The 26,688-nt window shown below is 36.7% G+C and overlaps 2 protein-coding genes across 8 annotated transcripts in view; one reads left to right on the top strand and one right to left on the bottom strand.

The window, feature by feature from the left end:
• CIP2A (cellular inhibitor of PP2A) overlaps positions 1-12,064 on the bottom strand; it is a 42,053-nt gene extending 29,989 nt beyond the window's left edge. Inside the window, exons 1-7 of the mRNA XM_050781997.1 lie at positions 11,782-12,064; positions 7,554-7,701; positions 5,014-5,120; positions 4,149-4,243; positions 3,454-3,550; positions 1,612-1,734; positions 1,328-1,473 (exon numbers count right to left, since the gene is read on the bottom strand). Coding sequence (XP_050637954.1) covers positions 1,328-1,473; positions 1,612-1,734; positions 3,454-3,550; positions 4,149-4,243; positions 5,014-5,120; positions 7,554-7,701; positions 11,782-11,883 — 818 coding nt within the window. The 5' untranslated portion in view covers positions 11,884-12,064. The remainder of the gene's footprint in view (positions 1-1,327; positions 1,474-1,611; positions 1,735-3,453; positions 3,551-4,148; positions 4,244-5,013; positions 5,121-7,553; positions 7,702-11,781) is intronic.
• The window catches only part of DZIP3 (DAZ interacting zinc finger protein 3), a 97,505-nt gene continuing 82,817 nt past the window's right edge, over positions 12,001-26,688 (top strand). Inside the window, exon 1 of one of the 7 annotated variants that reach the window (XM_050781975.1) lies at positions 12,001-12,051. The gene's annotated coding sequence lies outside the window, so the exon portion shown is untranslated. Of the gene's footprint in view, positions 12,052-12,131; positions 12,613-20,106; positions 25,636-26,688 lie in introns of those variants that run through there. The other 6 variants (XR_007723644.1, XM_050781976.1, XM_050781971.1 and 3 more) reach the window with 6 other exon arrangements.

Here is a 26,688-nt window from a genome sequence, read left to right as displayed (position 1 = left end):
AGGTCTGGCCCAGGTAAAGTTGTGGGATTTTCTCAAGCTCTAATTAGTAACTATGCAGTAAGTTTGACTTTGGAAGAGATTCAGGACAGAGTTATTGTTCAATGGCATACCAGATAAACAAGAGGAGTTGCCAGAGGTAATTCTGGGGTTCTATGATGGATAGAGTATAAAATAGGTAACAGAACTGAGAGATTTACAGAAGAAATGATTACGCAACCTCTTATTTATGCTAAACTGGATTATCTTTTAGTCTTCCAGAAGAGGTTTATTCAAAAGAATTTTTCTGTTTACTATGAAGATGCTGAATAAGCACTCTCTGGTGGCTAGAATAGATATACATGGATATTGGGAAAGTCTCACAACAGATGAAGGGAAGGCAGGTCATGGGAAGGCACTCTGGAAGAAATAGTTCACCTATCTAGAGGTTCCTAAGAAAAGAAAAAGTGAAATGCTAAAGTGAATGCTTCTTGGTTTTGCAAAAATCTGCTGAGCCATATGAACAGTGGTCGAGTTTGCCCTAGTGCTTAGCTTTTATTAAAATAAAACTGTTAGATTCTATGTTTCTTAAACATCACGGACTGTGTCTTCACAGCCTGTTGCTGCTAAGTGCCTGATCATAGGTGGAGCTCAGTAAATGTTTTCTTGTATGTCAAACTCTTTGAAACAATTTCAATTATTTCCTAATTTAGTATGACAAAGCGGCATAGGCCCCAGCAAAATTTAACTTAGAATGCAAAAAGGCCACAAGCTCGTTGGAACACAATTACTACCTGATCTTAAAACATAAATGATCATATGAAATATACTGAGATAGAAAGGACATATGAACATGTGTTCCTATTTTACCTATGAAAAGAGGCACACACCAAAGGAAACATTATCCATTTTTATACAAAAAATAAAGACACAAACATAATGACATCAATGTTTCAACACTATGTTTCATTTATTTATAATTTATGTAGAAATATTTTTATTGTCCCTATAATAAAAATATTCTTTCAAATAATCATAATGCTGCTTAAGTTTTAAAACTGGTTTTAAAATAAGTTAGCCAAGATGTCTATATTTTGGAGAATGGCACAACCCTATTGATCTAAAGCAAAGACTGAAATACACACATAGACAATGACTTTGTTATACTTTCCATTTCAGTATAGGAAAGAAAAAAGAGTGCGAGTAAAGCACATCAAAACATTTTCGTCCGGTAGACTCCAAGTCAGTAGACTTCAAGTTTACTATATTTTAAGAAGACAATTTCGTTTATAACCAACACATCTTGATTAAAAAAAAAAAAAGTTCTAAAATTGACTGAAGTGAATCATACCTGGTGAGATAATCAGCAATTTTAGGATTCTTAAGGAGATCCATCAGTAGGTCAACTGAATACTTTCTAGTTAGAGTGCCATCACCGTTTATGAGAATATTAAATATTAGTTGAAAAGTCTGATGAATATTTCGAGCATGGAATAGCTTAAGGACAAATTAGAAAAGCATATTACATAAAAAATTAAGTTGACACCATCCTAAAAGGTAAAAATAAAAAAGTCTCAGTGACTTTTAAAATATAAGACTAGAAACTTCAGAATAAATTTGAAAAATCGTATTTACCTTTTCCCCCACCTCTTCATTTAATGTCAAACTGGATAATATTGAAAGCGCAAACACAACCACAGTTAAACTGCTATGGGCCAACAAGGTGATAAGAGTTCGATAAAAAGATTTCACATTACTCTGAGGAAAAAAAAGTTAAAAAATAAATTAGAATTATAAATTTTATATTTTGGTTTAAAAAGTATATCCTGCACAGAGTGGGCAAACTCTTTTAAACATCATTATCAACTCTATTAAATGATTCTTGCATTTAAAAGATAAATGTTTTACAGAAGACATTTAGATCAGAGATAAATTTAAATTCAAAAATTGTTATATACAGAGTACCCAGAGAAAAAAATAATTTGGTAAATGTGTGCAAATGAGTGGGAGATAAATATTTCCATAGTTTTGTCACCTTAGAATAAATAATTCAATGATGGTAAATCAGGGTGTCAATTCTAATAAAGGGATACATGCAGAGTGGAAACAAAAGAGCTACCTTAAATACTGCAGGAAAAGTTGTTGAGCATTTGTGTTAACAAAAGAACTGTAATGAGGAACTCATAATTGTGGTGAAAGCAAAAAAATATTCAGCAAATTTAAGAATTTGTTTTACATTACACACCGTGGAGCAGCAATTAACTTTGCCATATTTGCTGCTGATTATCATTTAGATTTAAGAGATTGCAGGTGTGAGCGAGATGGGTACTTTCTATACTGCTGACAGTCGTATAGATAGACACAATCTTGGTGAAGAAGTTTCTACACATGGAACTATGAGCAAATGTTTATTCTTCCTTATATTTAAGTGTTTCCTAAATATGAACTTTTTTTTCAATTCAGAAATTGAAACACACACACTATACATACATGCGCGCGCGCGCGTGCGCGCGCGCGCACACACACACACACACACACACACACACACACACAGTAACTCCACCTACAAAGTAGGACCAGGGTAGAAAAATGTAGCACTTGAACAAGTGAGATATTAAATTTAAAATCAAACAGGTAATGCTGAATAGCACAGCAGGGAAATTGTTCACAAAGCACCTTAAAGAATCACTAACTTGCTTGATTTAATATACTTTTTTTTTTTTAGGATGTAGTCTTACTCTGTCGCCAGGCTGGAGTGCAGTGGCGTGATCTCGGCTCACTGCAACCTCCACCTCCCGGGTTCAAGCGATTCTACTGCCTCAGCTTACCGAGTAGCTGGGACTACAGGTGTGTGCCACCACGCCTGGCTAATTTTTTTTATTTTGGTAGAGACGGGGTTCATGATGTTGGCCAAGATGGTCTCGATCTCCTGACCTTGTGATCCGCCCACCTCGGCCTCCCAAAGTGCTGGGATTACAGGCGTGAGCCACCGTGCCTGGCCAATTTAATATACTTCTAAAAGTGATTCAGTTAAATTCATTTGTGTGTCTTCACTTATCACAAGTACTGTTGGTTCATACTGAGCACTAAACTCATGAATCTTTCTGTTGGAGTTGCCATTGATTTTGTGGAAACACAAGACTGAGGTAAATGGGACTGCCAGTGATGTGCCTCCCTTCTAAGAGCACAAAATAATTTAGTAATTCTTGTACTACTCAGTGTATTTTGGGATGCCATGCTAAGGAAAACTTAAGTATTTGCATTAACCATTAACACACAGCCTTCAATACAACATACAGGAAGGCTGAAGTGCTTCAAGTTATTTATATGTCAATCTGACTCTTAATTTTGATGGGTCAGCCGGTAAGACACAGAATCCTTGTTCAAATTTGTTTTAAAGAAAAAGATAAATACAATTTTCTTTAAGCAGAGAATCTACCATAAAACAACAAAATCAAAAAGAAAGAAACTTCTTACCAATGTCTTTATGTGTGTTTGAACAGAAAGATTGTGCCGACAAAGATTTGCCAATAATCCTAGACAAGGCATTTTTAACTCATCTTCAGAAGATTGACTGTTGTTTTACATTAGTGTTTTGTTTAAAGAAAAAATAGTAAAAGAAAAAAAGCATTAACGTCATTCTAAGTCAAAATGATATAGTTAAGTTTATACTTTTCCTTTTTACAGGCCAAAAAAAAAAAAAAAATCTAATTAACATGAGAAGCCAGGGAAACTCTAAACAGTATTGATCATTTATCTCTTGTTTTAAAACCAAATTACCCTATTCAATTCCATCATGAAAACCTGGAAATAACTGTCAGCGGGGACCACGTGCTGTTTCATCAGTATATTTTCCTACAAGAATAACTACACAATTTTCAGTTTCAGCAATTTTTTTCTGGCCAAATCAATTCAGTCCATACATTTTTCTTATGAAAATTAAAGCTGCTTTACAATTTTTTTCCTTTTTACATTTTTTCACCAATGAATGAGGTCACATACTTTTACAACTTTTGATCCTTAAAATCATCTGGGCAGAACAAATAAGAATCGGAGTCTCACTCAATTTACATAGTTAGAAAATATTATCTAAGAAAATTGATCTACCACATGGTTATAGTTTAAAAATAAACAAATAGACTATTTGGTTTTATGTTTGATTGCATACTCACATGTGATCTATCAGGAACGTAATTAATTCATCTATATTGGCACCAGAATAGAAAATTTTGACATTATATGTTAACTTCTGTAGAAGTTGAATGCACTGAGAATAAGAAAATAGTTATAAATATAAACATATAAAAACATCGCCTGCTTAAAATAATGGACTATCAGACACATTCTGAGCATGTCCTTTTCCATTACCTAAAACAATTTTTTAAAAAAACACATATAAAGTAATGCAAGAACTTTAGGGCTCTTCTCTCAATTCACACATTTCTATGTATTCTGTCTCAGAACATAGTTATCAACCTTGTTCACTTAGTCATCTTAAACTTGAATGCAGGTTGAAACACATGTAGTCCATCAATTAGAAGATACCCTTCTTCACATTTTATCATCTCTAAAACTGCATGTCAATTTGTGATGTTTTTCTTTCTTACAACTGATGACATTTTAGAGTCAATGAAATATGAAGAGCTTTGAATCTATATTAAATAAACTATATCTATAGCTTTAATTTTTGTAGAACGTTTCCTCCACAGACTGAGACTAGATGCCAACTCACATTACAATTTTAATATAAATAGCTTATGTCTCAAAACACAGACATCTGTGTTTATAAGTCAAAGCAGTTACAATGCAGATTTGTTTTTCTTCAATAATGGTGCTAGAAATGGATAAGCTCCTCTTCTCTAGAAATATTTAAATTGTAGTATGTGTGCAACCAGCTTTTAATCAGATGAACTGTGCCTAATTACGTAGTATTTATTACATAGCACATATACACTGTAAGTCAGCAGTTTATGACAGAAACTATCAATTTTGATCTGACAATAAGGAAAGGGGAATATACTGTGTGGGTGTGTATACCTGCAAAAACACCGAATCAGTGTGGCTGCTCCGACAAACCACTCCTGCCAGCACACTATTCAGATTATATGTATTCTGAAGACAATCTCTGGTTTCATTGTCTACAGCTGTAAGTTAAAATAAAATAGCACAAAATATATCATTTTCTTATAAGGTTTTCACAGATAATTCATACAGAATTTATTTCATATGACTTTATCATTTAAAAAGTATGATATGGCTATTTTCTTTTCCATAATCCTCTAATTCAGAAATTCAAACGATTTCTCTATGTAAAATAAACTAGTATCAAAGAAAAAACTTTACACATTTGTAGCAAGCTTTTTCTTTGATACTAATTTATTTTAGTATCAAATTAAAATCTCTTACTTTGAATATTAAAAGATTGTCACTTTATGGTATATTTACACAATGGAATACTATTTGGCTATATAAAAGAATGCATGTCATTTGCAGCAACATGGGTGGAACTGAAGGCCATTATGTTAAGTGAAATAAGCCAGACACAGAAAGAAAAATATTGCATGTATTCATTCATGTGTAGGAGCTAAAAAAGTTGATCTCATGGAAGTGGAAAATGACAGTTACCAGAGGCTGGGAAGAATATGGGTGAGTATGTGGTGATGGGAAGGGTGAGGAGGGGGAGCCGTTAGTGGGTGAGATGAAGACAGATTGGTTAATGGATATAAACACACAATCAGATGGAATAAGTTCTAATGTTTGATAGGAGAGTAAGGTGACTATAGTTAACAATGTATTGTATATTTCAAAATAGTTACAAGTGAAGACTTGAAATGTTCTAAATACATAGAAATGATAAATCTTTGTTTGTGATGGATATCCTAAATACCCTGAATTGATCATCACATACTCTATGCAGGTAACAAAATATCATATGTACCCCATAAGTTTGTATAAATATTATGTATCTGTGAAAAAATTTAAAAAGATTATCATTTCAATTTTTTTGTAAACTCCAAATGCTTCTAAAGTATAAATGTTGGAAGTGACTGGCATATTCATTCAAACTGTTGGTGGATGTTAGAAGTGGAAGAATCTTTTTGGAAAGCAATTTAGTAATGGTTATCAAATTTTAGAATGATCTAGAAATTCTAAAGGAATTTACTAGAAACACACTAATATTTGAGCAAAATTACATAGAATGTTCACTGCACTATTGATTCCAATACCAAAACTTAAAGAACTTTGAGTATCCACTATTAGGGGAATAGTTGAATAAATTACAGTACCCTGTAATTATGGCACTAGGCAGCTATTACAGACACCGATATGGAAAGAAACATCTGGTGTTCCACAACACCATTTGTGCTAAAAACAACCAATTAAAGATCCAAAATTATGGTTTTGTTACAGCATAGAAAAATATCTGCAAAGAGACATATCAAGCCATGAAATGAGATTATATCCCCAAAGCTGAAAAGATGAGGGCTGGTGGTAATGGGTACAGGCTAATCCCATTTTACTCTGTGCCTGGGCTGTCTAATTTGGCAGCCACTAGCCTTAATGTGGCTATTTAAATTGAGATTAATTAAAATTAAAGATTCAGTTCCTTAGTCTATTACCCACATTTCAAATGCTTAATAGCTCCATGTGGCTAGTGGCTGCTATATTGGATAACACAGTTTTAAAACCATTCTGTCACTGAAGAAAATTCTATTGGACAATGCTGCTCTGTGTTAATACTTCTGGATCACTAGAATTTTTTAAACTATGCATATATTATTATTATAATCATACAAAGAAATATCCCTACTGCTTTGCCCCAAATTGGGGTAAAGTGACCACTAAATGAACATTCAAAAACCAGGCCGGGCGCGGTGGTTCACGCCTGTAATCCCAGCACTTTGGGAGGCCAAGGTGGAACACAAGGTCAGGAGATCGAGACCATCCTGGCAAACACAGTGAAACCCCGTCTCTACTAAAAACACAAAAAATTAGCCAGGTGTGGTGGTGGGCGCCTGTAGTCCCAGCTACTTGGGAGGCTAAGGCAGGAGAATGACGTGAACCTGGGAGGCGGGGCTTGCAGTGAGCAGAGATTGCACCACTGCACTCTAGCCTGGGCAACAGAGCGAGACTCTGTCTTAAAAAAAAAAAAACTAAAGATATGGTGAAAAGATAGAAAAACTAACATCAGTACTTTTACCTTTAGTTCTAAATTCAGTGTAATCTATTACAAAAGATGATTCTTTGATCAGTAGCTATGACTTTCTAGTGGTGTATTTAATACTGACATTACGTGTGGGGTTTTGTTTTTTAATTCGAAAGTAGTCCAGTATTTCCCAAAGTGCATTCTTCTCTGTAGAACACTGAACCTTTCACACGCTTCAGATTCCTTGGTCCAATATTTTTAGAAATGCTGCATAAAATATTTCCCTCTTTCAAAAGATTCACAATGAGCATTAGATTGAGAAGTCTTTGAAGGCGAATCATTCTTTAAGAGATTCTATAACTAAGCCTAGACTTTAAAATATTGTTCATACATCTTCCAAAAACTAAAAAAGAGAAATTAAATGCATTACCTAGTTGAGACAGCAAACCAATAATACTTAAGATCAGTGAAGCACTTATGTTGGGGTCTTCAAGTAGCTCTACAAGGCAACTCAAGCATTCACTTGTTAATATCTGATTTGATGTAAATAGTCGTGTGAGTTTCTGTCCAGAAATTACCTATAAAATAGTAATCAAAATGTGTTGGTTAAGAGATGGCAATTTTTATCTCTTCTCCATTTCAAATAAACTCAGTTCCTTCAAAGTGCCACTGCTACCTTCCCAATTTAAAAATTTCACACATGTTGTGAAAAATTCACCCCTGCCTAGTTTACCTATCAATTCCCTAATCCCTCCCTCACTAGCTAAAATAATCATTTGGATCTCAGTTTAAAATAATTTCCACCAGGAAGCTTTTCTTAGCTTCTTACACTATCTCGGTTAGGTCTGCCTATTATACTACCCTACAGTACATTATATTTCTATTTCCTAAGTTAGCAAACTTTTGAGTTCCTGGCAATATTTCTCCTTCACACTACATTGAACATGCAATGAAGGCATAGCCTACAAATCTGCACTTTACTACCAATATATTTACTTTGCAAATAAATTCTAGTACATTCTACTCACTTTGAGGGAGAAAAATGAAAAATGAAGCCCAGAGGGTAGCTATGGGATTATTCCTTCTGCTCCTTCCCAAAGACAATAGGTGAGCTCAGAAGTTAAGGGAGTACAAAGAAGGAAGTGAAAAGTGAATCTTTTTTGAAGTAGCAGGCAAAGCATTGAAAAATTTTATTTCTGATTATTCCATTTTCTTTTACTTTCTTGTAATCTATAAGTCACATACATGCATGCACAGACACACACACACACACACACACACACACAGTGAGAGAGAAGAGAGGAGGTAAAGCTGGAACTGAAGGCCAAAAGTAGTTGTCACAAAGCATGAATTTTCAACACACTTTAGAGATGTATTTATTATAAAGCATATCTTTTCTACAAAGATAGAAAAACCATTAGTTACCTTAGAATAAGACTAAATCTGTCCTGAATACTTATTTTAATAAGATCAAGCCTAAGCAGGCTGCTTTAGCATCCCTCTAAACTTTCCTTTCTGTAACCTCCCTTTGTTCTCTCACCCACATCAGTTTTTCTTCTAAAGCTTTGCTGATAAAAGTTTCACATTATCTGTTCCCAGGGAGTGTTTTAACATTACTAAAGTCTATAAGAGAAAAAATAAGTCCAAATATGAAAGTACAGACACCAGTAACAGATATTCTGGGGTAGGAAATACTCTGGGCATTACCCTGTTGCTTATTTATAAATCTAGCTCTCCAGAGGAAGACATTTTCTGTTTTAGAAATGATTCTCTACAGGATTGGTCCTGTATCTCAATGACATAAATTGTCTAACACGTAATAATTATATGTACTAGGTAAAATAAAAATTGCTTTACAAGTTTTTCCCTTTACTCATATACACTGAATGTCTTAATACAAAGATAATTTATTTTAATAATAACTAATACTTATATAGCGCTTATTCTGGCCTAGGCATCGATCTAGGCACTTTACATATGTGAACTCTTTTCATCTTCATAATAACTCTGTAAGGTAGGTACCACTATTTTGTTTTGCAGATGAGTAAACTGAGGCACACACTGATAGTAAAGAAGCACAACTGGAATTCATACCCAGGCAGCTTGGTCCCTGAATTCATGCTTTTAATCACTACACAAAATTAGTGCTATGAAATACCATCATTAAAAATCAGATTAGCTCCGCTTTGCCAGTCATCAAACATTCAAAGCCTACACTCTGCATGGGGCTATAAAAAAGGGTGGGAGAAGTACAGAAGAATGAATAATCTCCTTTCACATGATACCTATCTCTCTCTGCATACTCAGATCTCGCACTCATGAAGTCTGCACAAAGACATTCACCATTAAAAATACAAATACTGTCAACCAAAATGGTTAAAGTTAAGAAATATGAAAACATCAAGGTTTGGTGTGGATGAGTGATGGCAAATTTCACATATTGCTAGTGGGAAGGTAAAATGGCCTATTTCAGAAAATTGTTTGACAGTTTCAACTAAAACAGAACACAGGCCTTCTCAATGCTCTTAACAATTCTACTCGTAAGTATATAAATGTGTGCATATATCCACAAAAATGTATGAAATGTCTCAACAGCTTTATTCATAATTCCACCCAGAAATGTAAACAACCCAAATGCCTATCAACAGGCAAGTATATGTAAACTGTGGTACACTTATACAATAGAACTCTACATGCAATAATAATAAAAAAAAAATGAAGTAGTGGTACCTGTGCAACATGAATTTCACAGATTATATTGAGTGGAAAAGGCCAGACACAAGAGTACATACTGTATGAGTCTACTTACCTGAACTTTATGTGAAGGGGCAATGAAGAAACCCTATGGGGCTAGAAATATTCTATATCATGATACAGGTGGTAGCTACTACTCTACCTATATGTTAGTTACCAATATGGTAGCTACAGTACCTATATATTAAAAACTATCAAACTCTTCACTTAAGATTAATGCACTTTATGCTCTGTATGTGTTATCTCTTAACTACAAAAAGTCCTTTGTAGTAGTAACCTGAAGCCAGTGCTCTTCATACCTTTGCAACAATGGTAGAAGAGTTTTCTGTAAACCCCTTGAATGTTTAGGAATACAGTAAAGGCCCCATCCCATATTTTGTTTAAGTCTCTCTCTTTTTTTTGTTTTTTTGAGACGGAGTCACGCTCTGTCACCCATGTTGGAGTGTTGGAGTGCAGTGATGCGAGGTTGACTCACTGCAACCTCAGCCTCCTGAGTTCAAGCGATTCTCCTGCCTTAGCCTCCTGAGTAGCAGGGACAACAGAGAGACGCCACGCCCATATAATTTTTGTATTTTAATAGAGATGGGGTTTCGCCATGTTGGCCAGGCTGGTCTCGAACTCCCAACCTCAGGTGTTCCGCCCGCCTCGGCCTCCCAAAGTGTTGGGATTTCAGGTGTGAGCCACTGTGCCTGGCCTTAAATCTCTTTCAATGCACAACCTACCTGTTTATTCAAAGAAAGGTAATGTTTCAGAACGGCATACAAAATGCTTAACTCCCAATTTTTAAAATAAACTGACGGCCCTGCTTATTCTGCGGCTTCTGGAGTCTATGCTAATTCAGAAGCAAAGCCTTAAGCATTTAATAGCTAACATCTTAATTATTAGGTTTGCAGATACTTCCTAAGTAATGAATGAAAAAGAGAAAACAAATGTACTTAGGAGATGGGCACGTGAAGTAGGGAGAAGAGGAGCACCAGTGAAGCTCAACAAAGACAGACACATTTAATACCACAGCAGATTCACTAACACCTGCTGTTGCTCTACTACTTGAAATCATTTTTTTTTCTGTAATATTTTACAAATCTTTGTCACATTAGTCTTTTGTCATAGGATTAATATAACAAATACAATATATTTTAAAATTATGTTCAATTCTGTCTTAACAGAAGAAAGCTGTGACACAGAGAGTTAAAATAAGCCTTAACTCAGCTTTAAAAAAATTAAACTGAGGTCAATGTTAGTCTGAATTCCGTAAATGCAAAACAAATGACAGCAGAAGATTAAGATCCTAAAACAAATGGTATCGTCTGAACACATATCACTAGAACTAACAGAAAAAAAGGCAATTCAGCATTCTAGGATTAAAAAACTGTGAGCAATGTATTTTGGTAAAGAAAAAGGATTACGCTTACTAGGAAGGGGAACTGCTTCTTAAGGTTGAAGTAATGTTTTTCAAGTTTGAGTTCAACCCGAGTTCAAATAAGAGCAGGAAGCAACAAATTCAATTATAGATTACCGAAGAGCAAAACCAAGTTTTAATCATGACTTTCCGTCACTGAGAATAGCTGTGTATTGAGGGCTTGGTTTCGTAGAAAAACCAAAACTAGAAACAAAGGAAAAGATAAAGCTCCGAGCTTTTTCCGTTACCTACTCGAAACACAGCCTAAACTTCCCAACCTTTTGCCCCACTCCCACTTTTCCTAGAGCCTTCAGTGGGCGCTCTTGCCTCTCGCTGCGGCCGGCGGAACCCCGACACTCACTCGCCTTTACCAGTACGAAAAGACAACAGACGGATCGAAGGACCGTCCTTTCTTTCCCAGGCTGAGGCCGCCACTCCTTGGCCTCACTGTGAACTAAGAATTACTAGGGAAGCCCCATCTGTCCTCCACCCCAGAGCCTCTCACCTCCAAGTGCCGCAAAAGCTGAGTGGCGTTCGCCTCTGACTTCACGGCTTTGTACTGACTGATAGTCAGGAGCAAGGACTTCAAGCAGGCAGTAGAGTCCATCGCACCGCCCGCGGCCCGGCTTGCGGACCACCACCTCTCAGCCTGCGCCGGCCTTTAGCTTTCGCCGCGCTTTTTTTGAGTTTTTTCGGTCCCACCCCCTCGCTCCCAGAAGCTTCCGGATCCGGTCGGGCTCCGGAAGAACCTAGGCACTCTGGGGGACCGTTCTCGGTGACTGCCGGGGTGGGCCAGGGATCGAGGTGTTGTGTGGGTCCGGGACGGGGGTTGGGAGCTGCCCCTGCTAACCCACCCTCGTCTGAGAGGCCGCGAGGTTTCGCCTTGAGATCCCGTGAAGGCGAGAAATCTCGCGATTTCTCGGGAGAGGAATCGGTTAGGCGAAGGGGATTCCTCGTTCAGCTGTGCGCTCTGTTTTCGTGCGCTTCCTCGTCCTTCATGCTGGATGGCCAGTTTTTCCTTTGTGCGTCATCCTCTACCTGAGAAATGGTCGCTTGCCCCTAGTCTAGACACGGTGAGGAGCTCTGAGGAGAAGAATCTTTGGGCCCTAGATTTTGAGGCGGCCTGGGAGGGGCCTCGTTTTTAAATCTCTCCTCCACCCGCCCCTTCTGCCCGGGGATGGTAGTTTCTCAGAGTCAACCTATGGACGTTGGCATTATGTGGCAAATTAGTCATGCCCTGACCATAGTATTTGTCACATTTATTCGAGAAGGCTACCTCCTGCTGACCCTGGGCCAGGTATTGCTCCGGAGGGTGTTTTCGTTAGCGTCAGTTTTTGTAAGTGAAGGTGTTTGTTTCTCTCTGGCATGATTGATTGTTTTATAATTCTCAATGTCTACGAAAATGGCACTATTATTTGCGTTTTTTTGATCGGAAATAATATTATTGCATGTGTATATAATGAAGCGAGTCAGTTACTGGTTTTGGAGGTTTTTGCTTGATATTTCCTGACGTCGAATAAAGCTTTAAAAACCGGAATGTAGAAATTTTTAGAATAGGGTACATTTCCATTTAATTAAATCGTTTTTTAGAAATCATGTTTTTTCACTTCAAAAAGCATTTTTTGAATTACTAGATTTTTGAAGACAGGTTTGGTGTTTTAGTTTTGTTTTTTATAAAAAAGTTTAAAACGAAATCTGAAAGGTAAAAATGATTTAACCAGTTGGGACTTTCATGTAAAAATCTTTGGGCAGCTTATGTGTTCATTCATGCTTTCATTCATTCCGTAGACAATTATAGAGCGTGTAACATGGGTTAGAAACTGCCAGTCAGGGCACAGAGATGAAGATAGTATCCCCCTGCTGCGAGGGAACTGTTTAGTAAGGGAAACATAGAAAAAAGTATTTTTGAAATTCACCACATAAATGAGAGGCACCACGCAGTAACATGCAGCAATGGTGAAGAGTAGAGAGCCAGGTTGCTTACAGATTCTAGCTCCGCCTTTGACGCTGTGACTGTAGGCAAGCTCTCACTGCTTCAGAATCTTCTTTAGGTAAAATCTGGCCAAGAGAAATACCTGTTTCGTAGGACTGTGCATTCATTGAGAATCTACAATGTGCTAAGCACTTTTCTAGACACAATAGATTCAGTGAATAAGACAAAAATACTACTGGCATGCAACTTACATTCTGGTAGGGAACCAAATAATAAGCACAATAAATAAGGAAAATGATATAAAGAGGAAAATAGACGTTATTACTCTAGAATAATGTTGGTAATTGATAAGGGAAATGGGGAGGTCAGGATAGACCTTATTAAGAAAGCAACATCTGGGGAAGTGCTTCAAGGAGTTGAGAAAGGGAGCCGTATTCTATGGGAAAACGTTTTTAGACAGGAAATGGCAGAGGAAGAACCTAGAGTGGGTCACTGTGTGCCAGGAACAACAAGGATGCCATGTGGCTAGTGTAGAAAGAACGAGGAGGAGAGGAGTAGAGATGAGGTCCTATACAGTCTTGGAGATGGTTAAAAAATGAATTAATATTAAGTGTCAGCTGTCATCTGGCATAATTAAGTTCTCAGTGTTACAGTCAGTGGCTCATTGGCAAATGATCAGAGTTTGATAGTGTTAGACTTTTCATCTGTACTGACAAGAGTGTCAGCACCATCCCCATTCAGAACTCCAGTGTAATGCTCAAAGTTGCCTGCTATCAGTGCCACCTTTGTTGAATTTTGACTTAAGCAGTCATACAAATTTTGCATTCTCTTCTGTATTTAATATCAAATGTCTTTCTCAAAAAATCTTCACCAAAATTGATGTTGTAAGTTTAGTAAGATGTACCGTTTCTAGCTGTGATAAGTCTTGACATTTTTAATCAGAGATACTTGCATATCCTAATTTGAAAAACACTGATCCATACTTTTAGGCCTCAAAAAGGGAAGAAAAGGAAGAGGAGGCCAGGAGCAGTGCCTCATGCCTTTAATTTCCAGCTTTTTGGGAGGTTGAGGCAGAAAGACCTTGAGCCCAGGAATTGGAGACTAGCCTAGGCAACATAGTGAAACCCCATCTCTACAAAAAATGAAAAAATTAGCTGGGCATGGTTGTGCTCAATTGTAGTCCTGGCTACTCTGGAGGCTGAGGTTGGGGGATCACTTGAGGCTGCAGTGAGCTGTGATTGTGCCACTGCACTGTAGCCTGGGTGGCAGAGTGAGATCCTGTCAAACAAAACAAAACAAAAAAAACAGATGAGTCTAGGTCCCGATGACCAAAGGCCTTAGTATCCTTAAACTTGGACTCCATCCTGTAGTCCATGGCAATCTCTGATTTTAAACTGGCACCTTGTCTAGTCAGGTTTGTTTTTAGGTTGATTACTCTGGCAGCTAAATGAAATATGATTTTGGGGATAAGACTGGAAAGAGGGACACTAATTTTCTGGAGCTTTCTAAAGGATAACCAGGATAATTGAGGTGGAGATAGAAAAGAGGTGACAAATTTGAGAAATATATATGAGGTAAAATAGGTAGGATTTGGTGACTGATACTGGATGTGAGGAGTGAAGAGAGGGATGAGTCTAGCAGATACTAAGTTTTTAGGTAGGATGAATGAGAAGATACAGATACCGCTGAGTTAGTTAATAGATAGTATTAAGGGTATGCCACACGTGGTGGCTCATGCCTTTTATCCCAGCTCTTTGGGAGGGTGAGGCAGGAGGATATCTTGAGCCCAGGAGTTCAAGACCAGCTTGGGCAATATGGTGAAACCCCATCTCTACTAAAAATAACAAAAAATTAACTGGGTATGGGTGGTGCATTCCTGTAGTCCCAGCTACTCAGGAGGCAATTGTTTGAGGAACGCCTGAACCTGGGAAGTCAAGGCTACAGTGAACCATGTTTGCCCCACTGCACTCCAGCCTGGGCAATGTGGGCAACAATAACAAAGAAAAGTATTCAGGGTATATTTTATATTCAATGAAATGTTATATAGTTTGTCATACTGTCTTGTTCGATTCTTACTATGTTTATTTCTCACTACATTTATCCTAATAGAGATTGGTTTACTTAGACTTTCTACCTATATATCATCTGCAAATAATTACCTCACCTCTTCCAGTATTTGCTGTCTTACATTATTGCATTAGTGTAAGCTCCAAAATACGGAAAATCATGTTAACTTTGAACATTTTTGTTATATTACTTAATTTAATGAGAATGAACAGTGTTTTAACACTTAGTATAATTTGTGGCTTTTCTCATGTTTGAGAGATTGGTTTTTATATCTGTTTCATTCTAAAAAATGTCTGCCAAAAATTACTTAGTTTTCACATTTATATATTTTATTTCTCACTTTAAAATTATAACAGTGGATTATGTTGCCTTTTTGTTCTTGGGGTAATAATAGTTTACACTTATTGATCATTTGCCATGCGCCAAGCACTATTTTAAGGAGTTTCTACTTACCTATCTAATCTTTATAACAACCCCATGCTGTAGGTACTGTAATGATCATGCTACAGATGAAAAAACTAAGACAGAGGAAAGGGAAGTAATTTGCCTAAGGTCACGCAGACAGTAGTAACAATCCTGTTTTCTATGCTTCAGGTTTTGATTTGCTGGTATTTTATTCAGGATTTTATTACATACCTGTTTATAAGTGAGCATTTTCAGTAATATTTTTCTTTATTCTCACATCAAATTTGAGTTATATGTTGCCTTTGAAAAAGATATTAGAAGTGCTTCATCTTTTTTATGCTATGGGATAATAAGAATCATAGAAATTATCTGATCCTTATAGGCTGTACACAGCTGGTCTGTAAAATAACTAAGCTTGATAGCCTATTTAGTGGTAGATGGTAGAAAATTAGCAAACATTTGAATTTCTTGTTTTGTTTTGTTTTTAGATATGGTTTCACTCTCTTCCCCAGGCTGGAGTGCAGTGGCGTGATCACAGCACATTGCAGCCTTGACCTCCCCGGGCTCAGTTTATCCTCTCACCTCATCCTCCCTGGGACCACAGGCATGCCCCACTATGCCTGGCTAATTTTTCTATTTTTTGTAGAGATGGAGTTTCATCATGTTGCCCAGGCTGGTCTCAAACTCCTGGTCTCAAGTGATCCGCCCACCTCAGCCTCCTAAAATCCTGGAATTATAGGTGTGAGCTACCATGCCTGACCTTGAATTTCTAATATAGTTATAGATCTGATCATTTATTCTGCCTTTCTGTAATTTTAGATATAGAGATTTTTTTAGCATAATAATTGTTTCTCTATATTAAACATTTACTGATAAAAAGTTGTATTCACTATTCCAGTAATTCTCTTAATCTCATAGTAGTTTTAATTTCCATTTTCATTCTAATGTTATCTATATTTTTTTCTTAGTTGGGCTTTCCAAGGGTTTAGCCATTTTATTCAGCTTTTCAAGAACCACTTTCATTTTATTCTCATTTTTCTTTGATTTTAGAATCACTAATTACTGTTGTCTTTATTCATTTCATCCATATACATTCATACATTCATCTTTTATTTACTTTCTTATTTTTCTAGGTTTTTAAAACTTGAAGTCTTAGTACATTTCCCCTCTCTCTCTCTCTCTCTATATATATATACACACACACACACACACACACACACACACACACACACACACACACACACTTTTAAGTTTGGGGCACTTGTGCAGGTTCGTTACATAGGTAAACTTGTCTCATGGGAGTTTGTTGTACAGATACTTCATCACCCAGGTTTTAAGCCTAAGACCCATTAGTTATTTTTCCTAATCCTCTTCCTTCTCCCACCCTCTGCCCTCCGATAGTGCCCGGTGTGTGTTGTTCCCCTGTTTGTATCCATGTGTTCTTATCATTTAGCTCCCATTTATGAGTGAGAACATGCGGTATTTGGTTTTCTTGCATTAATTCACTAAGGATAATGGCCTTCAGTTCCATGCATGCATTTTCCTGACAAGGACATGATCTTGTTCTTTTTTATGGCTGCATTCCTTACTATATTTTTGCATTAAAGTCATTTATTTTATGCCATGTATTTTATATTTTGGTTTTTTTTTTTTTCTTCACAGCAGAAGGTGAAGGCTAATAGACCAAAAACTTTAAAAAAAAGTAGGTAAAGTAAACATCTCCATTTCACTTAAAAATGTATAATAATTTTAACCAGTCAGGTAAATACATTTTTAAATGCTGATAGTCATTTATTCATCAAATGTTTATTGAATGCCAGTTCTTTTTCAGAGATTAGACTTTGTTGGTGAAATAGACAAACCAGAGTAAGTACTATTAAGATAAATAGAATACTGTGGGAACACACAGTATTTTTTTAGGGTAAAATATTAAGTATCCAATTTCTCCATTCTTCAAAGATTGGCATAAAATTTCTCTTCGTGAATTTTTGTTGTTGTTGTTGTTTGTTTTTTGTTTTTTTGTTTTTTTGTTTTAGGGGAGACAGCATCTCACTTGGTTGCCCAGACTGGAGTGTAGTGGCATGATTAATAGCTTACTGCAGCGGCCGGGCACGGTGGCTCAAGCCTGTAATCTCAGCACTTTGGGAGGCCGAGATGGGCGGATCACGAGGTCAGGAGATCGAGACCATCCTGGCTAACACGGTGAAACCCCGTCTCTACTAAAAAAAATACAAAAAAACTAGCCAGGCGAGGTGGCGGGCACCTGTAGTCCCAGCTACTTGGGAGGCTGAGGCAGGAGAATGGCGTAAACCTGGGAGGCGGAGCTTGCAGTGAGCTGAGATCCGGCCACTGCACTCCAGCCTGGGTGACAGAGCGAGACTCCGTCTCAAAAAAAAAAAAAAAGAAAATAGCTTACTGCAGCCTTCAGCTCCTGGGCTCAAGCAATCCTCCCACTTTAGCCTCTGAGTATCTGGGACTACAGGCAAGCACCGCCACACCTGCCTAATTTTTAAATTTTTTGTAGAGACAGGGTCTCGCTATGTTGCCCAGGCTGGGCTCAATCTGCTGGGCCTCAAGCAATCCTGCCTCAGCCTTCCAAAGTGCTGGGATTACAGACATGAGCCACCACACCCACCTGTAAATTTTTATTACTGTCTGTACTTTAGATTTTGCATAGATATTTTCCGTAATTTATAGTTTCAGAAACACACTTGATGGAAGTAAGTAACACATGCTCGGCATGTTGTAACTCAAATGTAGGGCTGTCTAACTCCTTTATTTCTTCTGGAAAAATCTAGAAAGAACATACTGTCTTCTATCCTGAATGTATAATCTCTAGTAACCAGGGTTTAAGTAATAGTAGATGAATTAGACTAAAGACTTGAATTATAGTTTTGACAGAACTGCAGAGTTTGCAGCATACTAAGTCTTGTAATATGGGAATTATACCAGGGGTGAGAACACGGGGCTAATTGTTTATTAATTCATCTCCTGAATATTTAATGAACCCTTGATGCTAGGTCCATTTCTATGTTCTGGGGATATAGCAGTGAATCAAATAGACAAAAATTTCTGCCCAAGTTTTTTTCTTATAATGGGGGATATAGACAATAAGGTATATAAGTAAAATTACATGAATGATAGTAGTAAGTGTTAGGGAGTGAAAAAAGGGAGGAGGAATAGGAAGTATCAAAGTCAGGACAAGGTGTTACAATTTTAAATAGGGTGGAGTGCTAATTGATGTATGCCAAATAACAAATCACCTCAAAATACAGTGGTTGAGACCATGAGCATTTATTTCTTGCCCACAGATTTGTGGTTGATTGCAATTTGTCAGATCCAGGCCTGATTTGACTGGGTGGCTCTGTTTCAGCCTTCTTGTGGGGAGGGGCAGATACCTGGATTTCTATTTAGGTTATGTTGCAATGTTAGACATCCAGGAGAGGTTAAGTAGGCTATCAAATTATTGGTAGTTAAAGGAGTGGTCAGGGTTGGAGATAGAAATTGAAAGCCTTGAGATTAAAAGATATAGGACCAAGTCTAGATAGAAAAGACATTTTAGGACTGAACTCCAAGATAGTTAAGTATTTAGAGGTGGGGAAATGTGGAGGAACCGGCAAAGAAGACAGAAGTTAACTGCAAGAAGATGCAGGTTCTGTCTTGACCCCATGGTTGTCTACAGGTACCATTTTTACTTGTGGCATATGAGCTGCTTCTTGACTTCTAAGGGAGAATTGTAGGTTGGCCAAGAAGGCTGTTAAAATCTACACAAAGGCTCCCTGTTTACATCTGCCTTCAGAGGCCTTGAGGTGTGCAGAAGGGTGGGTGAGTTCATTTTTTAAAGGAATATTGAATGCTTAACGTGTGCCAGGTTCTATTCTAGGCACTAAGGAATGAAAACAAAGTTTTCCTAACTTGATGGGGCTTACATTCTAGTGGGGACATGAAGCCAAATCTAAAACTGAGGGATTATTCAGTAGACATAAACAGCTGGTAGAACAAAAGTTTCATTGGCCCAGTTTCCACAGCATGAAGTCAGAAATCCTGTAGTAGAAGATTGGCAGAGGTCTAGGCATGGGGTCTTTTAGATAATCTTGTGCCCCATGTTGCTAAAACAGTTCAAATATTAATATTAATCTGATTCTACCCCTTATGCAGAGTCAGGAAACTAAGTGTATGATTAGTGTCAACTCCGATTTTTCAGAAATGTTACCTTTTTCACAAAGCCAGAAAATCTAAAAACTATTAATTCTCCTTTTACAATTATTTTTCCTATTTTCTTTCACAAGTATCAAGTATTACAGTTCAGCTAAACTCTAAATGATTTGCCCAACCATAAAGTTAACTTTCACTTTTGAAATAGTTTCTGCTTTTTCTTTTTATACATTTCACAGTATTCAACTTTAGGTTAAGAGTACAAGGTTTGAATATTTTGGATATATATTCCCCCATTTTCATATCTTATCCCACATCTCAAATCTAATCACATGTATCCCAGAATAAGAATGTTGCCTTGCCTTTTTTTTTTTAAATGCAAGTACTATCCATTGTTTCTGAATCCAGTGTTGAGTGTAAGATGAGTATAAGTAAAGATGAAGGTAATATACTTTTAAGTTAAGGAATAGTAATCCTGGTAACTACTATTGCTTGAAGACCTATCTTCAAGATAGGTGCAGAGCATGGGTCTTTGCTTATCTCACTTTTAAATTTCTGGTCTTTCAGAAAATAAATACTCTCAGGCTTATGAAACGGCTGGATATCTATTTCCTGAATTAAAATATGAAGCTGTTTTCTAAGACAGTAGTGTCCAAAGTACAGTTTGCACACTTCAGGGGATATGTGAAACTGTCTATTGAGGTGTGGGAACAAATATTAAAGCTTTTTTTACTTGCTTTTATCTTATTCTTTTTTGTGTTATAATAGTTATGCCTGCATTTAATTTATAAGTGAATTGATATTTTTATATTTTCAGCATATTCTCAGATCTTTTACTGTTTTAGGGATATGTGATCAAAAAAGTTTGGAGATTCTATTTTAAAAAATCTTTAGCTTTGAGAGATCATTCAACCAGGCATGAAGTATTGTCCATTTCATTGTTTATTTCAGTACCATGTATAGTATCTGAATTGTTTTGTTGAATAGAAAAACTCTTAGCAAAACTAATATGACTAATGATATGAAATATTAGGCTGGCATGATTAATAACTTTTACAGTATTACTGAGCAATAAGAATGTGTGAATAGTTTTGTTTCTGAGTATGCATATGTGCATATTATCTAGTCCAGCTCATAATTATACATTAAGCTTATATAAAATTAAATATGGCACTAGAAGTAATGGGACATGGAAGAAAATGGAATTGCAGTTGGTAAAATGTGGGGCATGAATTTCTGCTCTTACTGATTTATTAACTATGAGAACTCTATAAGCCTCAGTTTCTTAATTTTTAAAACTTATTACAGTAATGTTTATCTTCCATAGTTGTGTAAAGATCAGATGTTTATTCAGGGTGCATAGCTTAGAGCGTGGCACATAGAAGCTGATGAAAATTAAGCTTATTTTCAATGCAACCCAAGGTAATACACTCAGTTAATATCATATGAAAAGAAACTCTTCATAACCAAAAGCTTGCTCTGCCTTCTTACCTACACCCTTGTTACAAATGTATGCCTTTCTGAGATAACAATGAGCTGCCAATTTTCTTACATGGGTGGAGCAAGCTGGAAGTGAATAGGGCAAGCTTTCATTGGTGGTGGTAGAGGCAAGTACATGAAAGAAGTATTCCTCATTCCCTGGTTGATTACCATGTCTACGTGTGTTATGTCTCTATTATCTAACAACTGTAATGACAACATAATATTTTTAAATTGCTGAAAATATTCCACCTTTGGAGTATGTGCTTAGGGGTAGCATATGCTTCTTCCTGTGGTTTCTAGCTACGTTTCTGAAGAGTGTGCTTTTAGCAGTGCTACTGTAAAGATTTGAAACTGATGGTTTGTTTAGTATCTGGATGGTTTTTCAGGTAAATCCTAACCTGTGTATATTCATTGTAGGCACATTCCAACTATTCAAAACAAATAAATATATACTAAAGGTTTACCTGTGTAAGTCCAAAAGTAACTAATTGAATAGATCTGAATAGAATTTAAAACCTGCTTAAGACAAGATGTTAATTTTGCTTTAGGAAAGGATGTTTCCTATGTTGGCAGATTTATAACAGGGGGTGGTGAGTATACATTATAAGGCTCTTATTTCCTGGTTTAAGCAGACATATTGCTAACAATGATCTTTGCAAAGTGGCAAGAGCTAATATAAACAGTGATCTTTTGGGATAGAAAATATCTTACAGTTTCTGATAACTTTTGCAAATATTTTTCCACCAGCATCCATCGGTTTTGGAGTTTGACTAAGCAGACCGTATATTTATTCTTTGGGGAAAAATAATATTTTAGCTACTGGTGTCTAGGTGTATTTACTTTGTAGCTTTTCCAGGAAGTTAAACAAATTCAAAAATGGAGAAATTAACAGTAAATTATAAAACCAAGTAATCAGTATATTTTGTTCATACTGATAATTGCTAATACAAAATAATGGTGCAACTTGTTAACTTGTTATTCTTTGAGTCTAACCTAATGGCCTCAGCCATTTTTGTCTACACAGAGCTCAGCTCACTAACATATGAGAAATAAAGAATGCTGTAACCACATAACAACTGCACAGTAGACCGAATGTTTGTGTCCCCCCTCATTCAGTGTTGAAACCCTAACCCCCAATGTGATAGTATTAGGAGGTGCGGCCTTTGGGAGATAAAATAGGTCATGAAGGTAGAGCCTTCATGAGTGGGATTGTAAAAGGGACCCCAGCGAGCTCTCTCACCCTCTTTCTACCATATGAGGATACAACCAGAAGTTAGAAGTCTGCGGCCCAGAAAAGCACCCTTATCAGAACCAACTTTGCTGACACATCGATCTCAGACTTCTGGCCTCCAGAACTGTGAGAAATCAATTTCTGTTGTTTCTATAGTACTTTACTATAGCAGCCCCAATGACTAAGACAGTCATTTCAAAAGCCACCAAGAATGGCTGGTTATTGCTGCTAATCTAGCAGACATACTCAAATCAACAATAGTTAAAATTCTGATTCCAAGGAACGCCTATCACAAAATGTCCTGCCACGTTCTTTGAAAGTGTTTTCTTCAGTGTTTTTAAGGGTTGAAGTGACCATAGCATCTTACGTCTCAACTTTGAGGAGTTTTTTGGAATTCTTTTGGTAAAATTTAGCAGAAATGAGAACTAGCAGTGTCAGAGTCTGCTTGTTAACAGACCCATGGTCTTCTGGAGTACATTTAATTCAGTGTTGAGTTAGGAAATCCAGCTTTTCAAAATAGCTATCAAAATTTTAACCAAGTTGCATGTTCAAGGTGGTGGTATTGCAGCATTGTTTGTAATAACAATTTTTTTTTTAAAGTCAAACCTAGAGACATCTGAAGTTTTTAATCAATGGTCTGGTAAAATGATACATGCATACATTGGCATATCATACAGTTTAAAGACTAAAGTAGATGTGTATATGCTGGTGTGAAAAATGCAAGGTGCTGAACAGTGTGCACACATTATGTTGTCTTTTGTGTCATGTGTGATATATTTAAAAAATAATATTTTATCCCATTTCTTAAATCTCATTAACATTCCTTTCCATACAATAGCATTTCTCCTTCACAGTAGGGGATTAGAAGAAAAGTTAATTAATTTTGCTGCAAACTTAAACAGTTAAATGATAATTATTTTGATTATGAAAATGGTGGTGATAGGAACACTTATATAGTGCTTACTACGCGCCAGGTGCTATTCTATTATGTGTTTTAAGCATTAATCTTCGTAACTCTGTGAAAGGGGTACTGTCATCCCTATGTTTTAGATAAGGAAGCTGAAGCACAGAGAATGTTTATTAATCTCACATAAAATCACACAGCTAGCTAGTGTGTGTCAAAGCATACCCTTCCAGAGTGATTACAGTGCTCTTAAACTACTATACAGCCTCTCAATTTTGACATTAATGGAAATCTAGATACTTTATTTCGTTTTGCTTTCTTGTAGACATAAGTTTGTTTGTGTCTGTACATGTTGTGTAATATCAGGATGGTCTTATTTTTCTTCCTCAGATCAGTCTCTATGTCCACTTAATTAAGCTTCTTAATCTTAACTCATTCGTTTGGAGAGTAATTTTATGCCCCAAGGGGTATTTGGCAATATCTCAAGATATCATTGATTGCCACAATGGGGTTGAGGTGTGTGGATGTGTGGGTGTGGGTGTGTGTTGGTGAGGAGCTGCCTCTGGCATCTGGTGGACAGAGGCTAGGGATGCTGTGAAACATCTTAAAAATGCATAGGACAACTTGCCATAACAGGATTATCCAGCCTGGAATGTCAGTAGTTCCAAAAATTGAGACCCTGATTTACTGGACATAGGAAAAGTTCATAATAACTGAATTCCTTTCCTGAAAAAGACAAAATATATTACTTTGTTTTAAGCTAGTAATGTGGAGAAAACTGTGAGCTTTATTTTTATTGTTTTCCACACTGACACTCACTTTTTTCTACGGGCGTTGTATAATCTGTAAGTGCTAGAGTTGACAAGGGAGGGAAATTCATGGGACATCCACCCACACTTTGAAATGTAAACTTGTTGTATTAGAGTCTCTATCTTGGTCAGATATTTTTTAAATCAACCCAGTAGAGCCATAGACAGTTGTTTTTGGATAAACATAGAAATTGACCCTTCTGGTGTTAAAGCTTGAAACTTGTGTTTATTTGAGTTTCTTCCTTAGGAAAGGACCTTCAGGCCTCTCAAAAAAGGTATCCAAGAACTGAAAATTAGCAGATCACTTCACCAGATGCCTCCTTGCCCATCCCTAGTTATTGCTTTTTTGCAAATTATTACATTTCTTCCCTGCTATATAAAACCCTAGTTTTAGTCAGTCAGGGAGATAGATTTGAGATTGAGCTTCATCTCCCCAGCTGTAGCACCCAATTAAAGCCTTCTTCCTAGGCAAAACTTGTTGTTTCAATGATTAGCTTTCCGGGCGGCCAGCAGTGGGACCTAGACTGAATCCTTGGTATTTTGGTAACATTTTAGTCAAGATGAACATTTGAGTGGATTTTTATAAAAATGTGCCTATATACAGTTTAGGAAAGTTACAGTAACACAAGTTAAATGTTTAAGTGGATTATTTAAAAAATTATACATAAGAGCTGTGCCTGCTTTGACGTGAATAAACAGCTTTAAAAATGGAAACAAAATACCTTTACAACTAAAAAAAATTGTTAAAATTTCAGTAAGAGGGAAAGTAGGAGCCGAGAGTTCAGGTAGAAGGAACAGTAAGAAAGCCATGTTACTGTTTATTAAGATATGGATGGTATTACCTTATTTTTCAACCAGTAAAACACAGCCTACAGATAAGATCATCTTGATTAGCGGATAAAAGTGTGCTGTAAATTGACATTGAACTTTAGCTTGCCCTCAGATCGACCAACAAGGACCTAAATAGATTCCTGAAGAAGAGCAGTCTCTTAATCCCAGGAAGTCAGAGTAAATTTTGTTTACTGCCGACAGGGAAAGTCTATTGAAATGAATACACTAGGGGAAACTAGATTCTAGATTTACCTTTTTTTTTCTCCCTCATGTTAACCCTGACTTAAAAGGTTTTCTCCAGCCTCTTCTAGAATGGTAAAAACCTTTGGATTATTTTAGCAGCTCAGTGGTGACATTTCAGGCTGGCTACTTCCTTTTGGTTGCTAGGCAGTTCGCCTTTCTCGCAACAGAGGCTGTAAAGTGCCACTGCTGTTGCTGTTGCCGATAGTGTTTGCCACACATACCTGTTTAGCTCCTGGTGAAATGATGACATTGATGATTCTTTCTCCTGGAAAACCTTTCATCACAGAGATTCATCTCAGGTTGTATTTTGAGCAAGCTGAAAAAGCCTGCTTAACTGTTAATTTGGGATCCAAATATCTTTTTGATTTGTTGATTAATTTTCCACCCATTTCTTTTTCAAGCTGACCACTGAACAGGTTTGCCTCTATCTTGTCACCAGAGGATTTTCCTCCCTTCTTTTCATCTTTGCTGTGATCTATGCAAACAGCTACTGGTCAAAGAAGAGCTTAGCAGAGGGGGAGGTCTCCAAGTCTGAGCTTTGATAAATTCTGGAAATGAGGGGATTGTTTTGTCTGGAAAAGACGTATATTTGTATTCTCTAGCTATGAAATAATGCCTTAACTGTTGTTACTTTTTATTAAAATAACAGAGAGATTTATAGAAACCATAAAAGTAGTTTGATCACAGTCCTAAAATCCTCACAGTTATGTCTTTTTCTATAGAGCTTTATTAAAGAGATGAAGCAGATCTGATCTAGTGTGAATGACAAGGTTTATCCAACCTCTCTGCTTCGTTATTAGCTGTAGTTTGTATCTTTCTTCAGTATTTGAACAGAGAGTACAAATTAAAATGCGACTTTGCTTACTGAATTTTTGAAATAAGAGTAAAACTATAAAATAACAATTATCTAGGAGAACTATTCATTCTATGTAGGCGAGTTGTAATATAGCAATGGAGTGTATTTGTTGGGGATGAGCAAGGAATTAAGAGATACTAGAAGAAAGCTCTTTTAAATGAAATTTAGAAGGAAATCTGTCTGTGTGTATATATGTGTAATTTTGTGTTTTAAGATACCAGTAGCAAATTGTTGCAGAATTATTCTTGTCTCTTAAGATTTTCTGTGTTACTTAGAGTTGGTGTGAGTCAAATGTAGAATATTGGTATGTGGTATCATAATTAGGAATACTTGTTTTGCAGATGATCTCTACAGGACTTATTTTAGCCCTTATACCAGGCTGAGTTGCCCCTTCCCTTATCTAAGCTTACTGAAAAGATACACAGACCTCAGGGTTTATTAGATGGGTTCAGGTTCTGCAGTTACTTCTTCATGTCTGTGGTAAATTGTTTTTGGT

Source organism: Macaca thibetana, chromosome 2 (genome assembly GCF_024542745.1).
Source record: "Macaca thibetana thibetana isolate TM-01 chromosome 2, ASM2454274v1, whole genome shotgun sequence".
Classification (NCBI taxonomy): domain Eukaryota; kingdom Metazoa; phylum Chordata; class Mammalia; order Primates; family Cercopithecidae; genus Macaca; species Macaca thibetana.
Note: the sequence above shows the minus strand (reverse complement) of the source record. Positions and strands in the feature narration are given on the sequence as shown.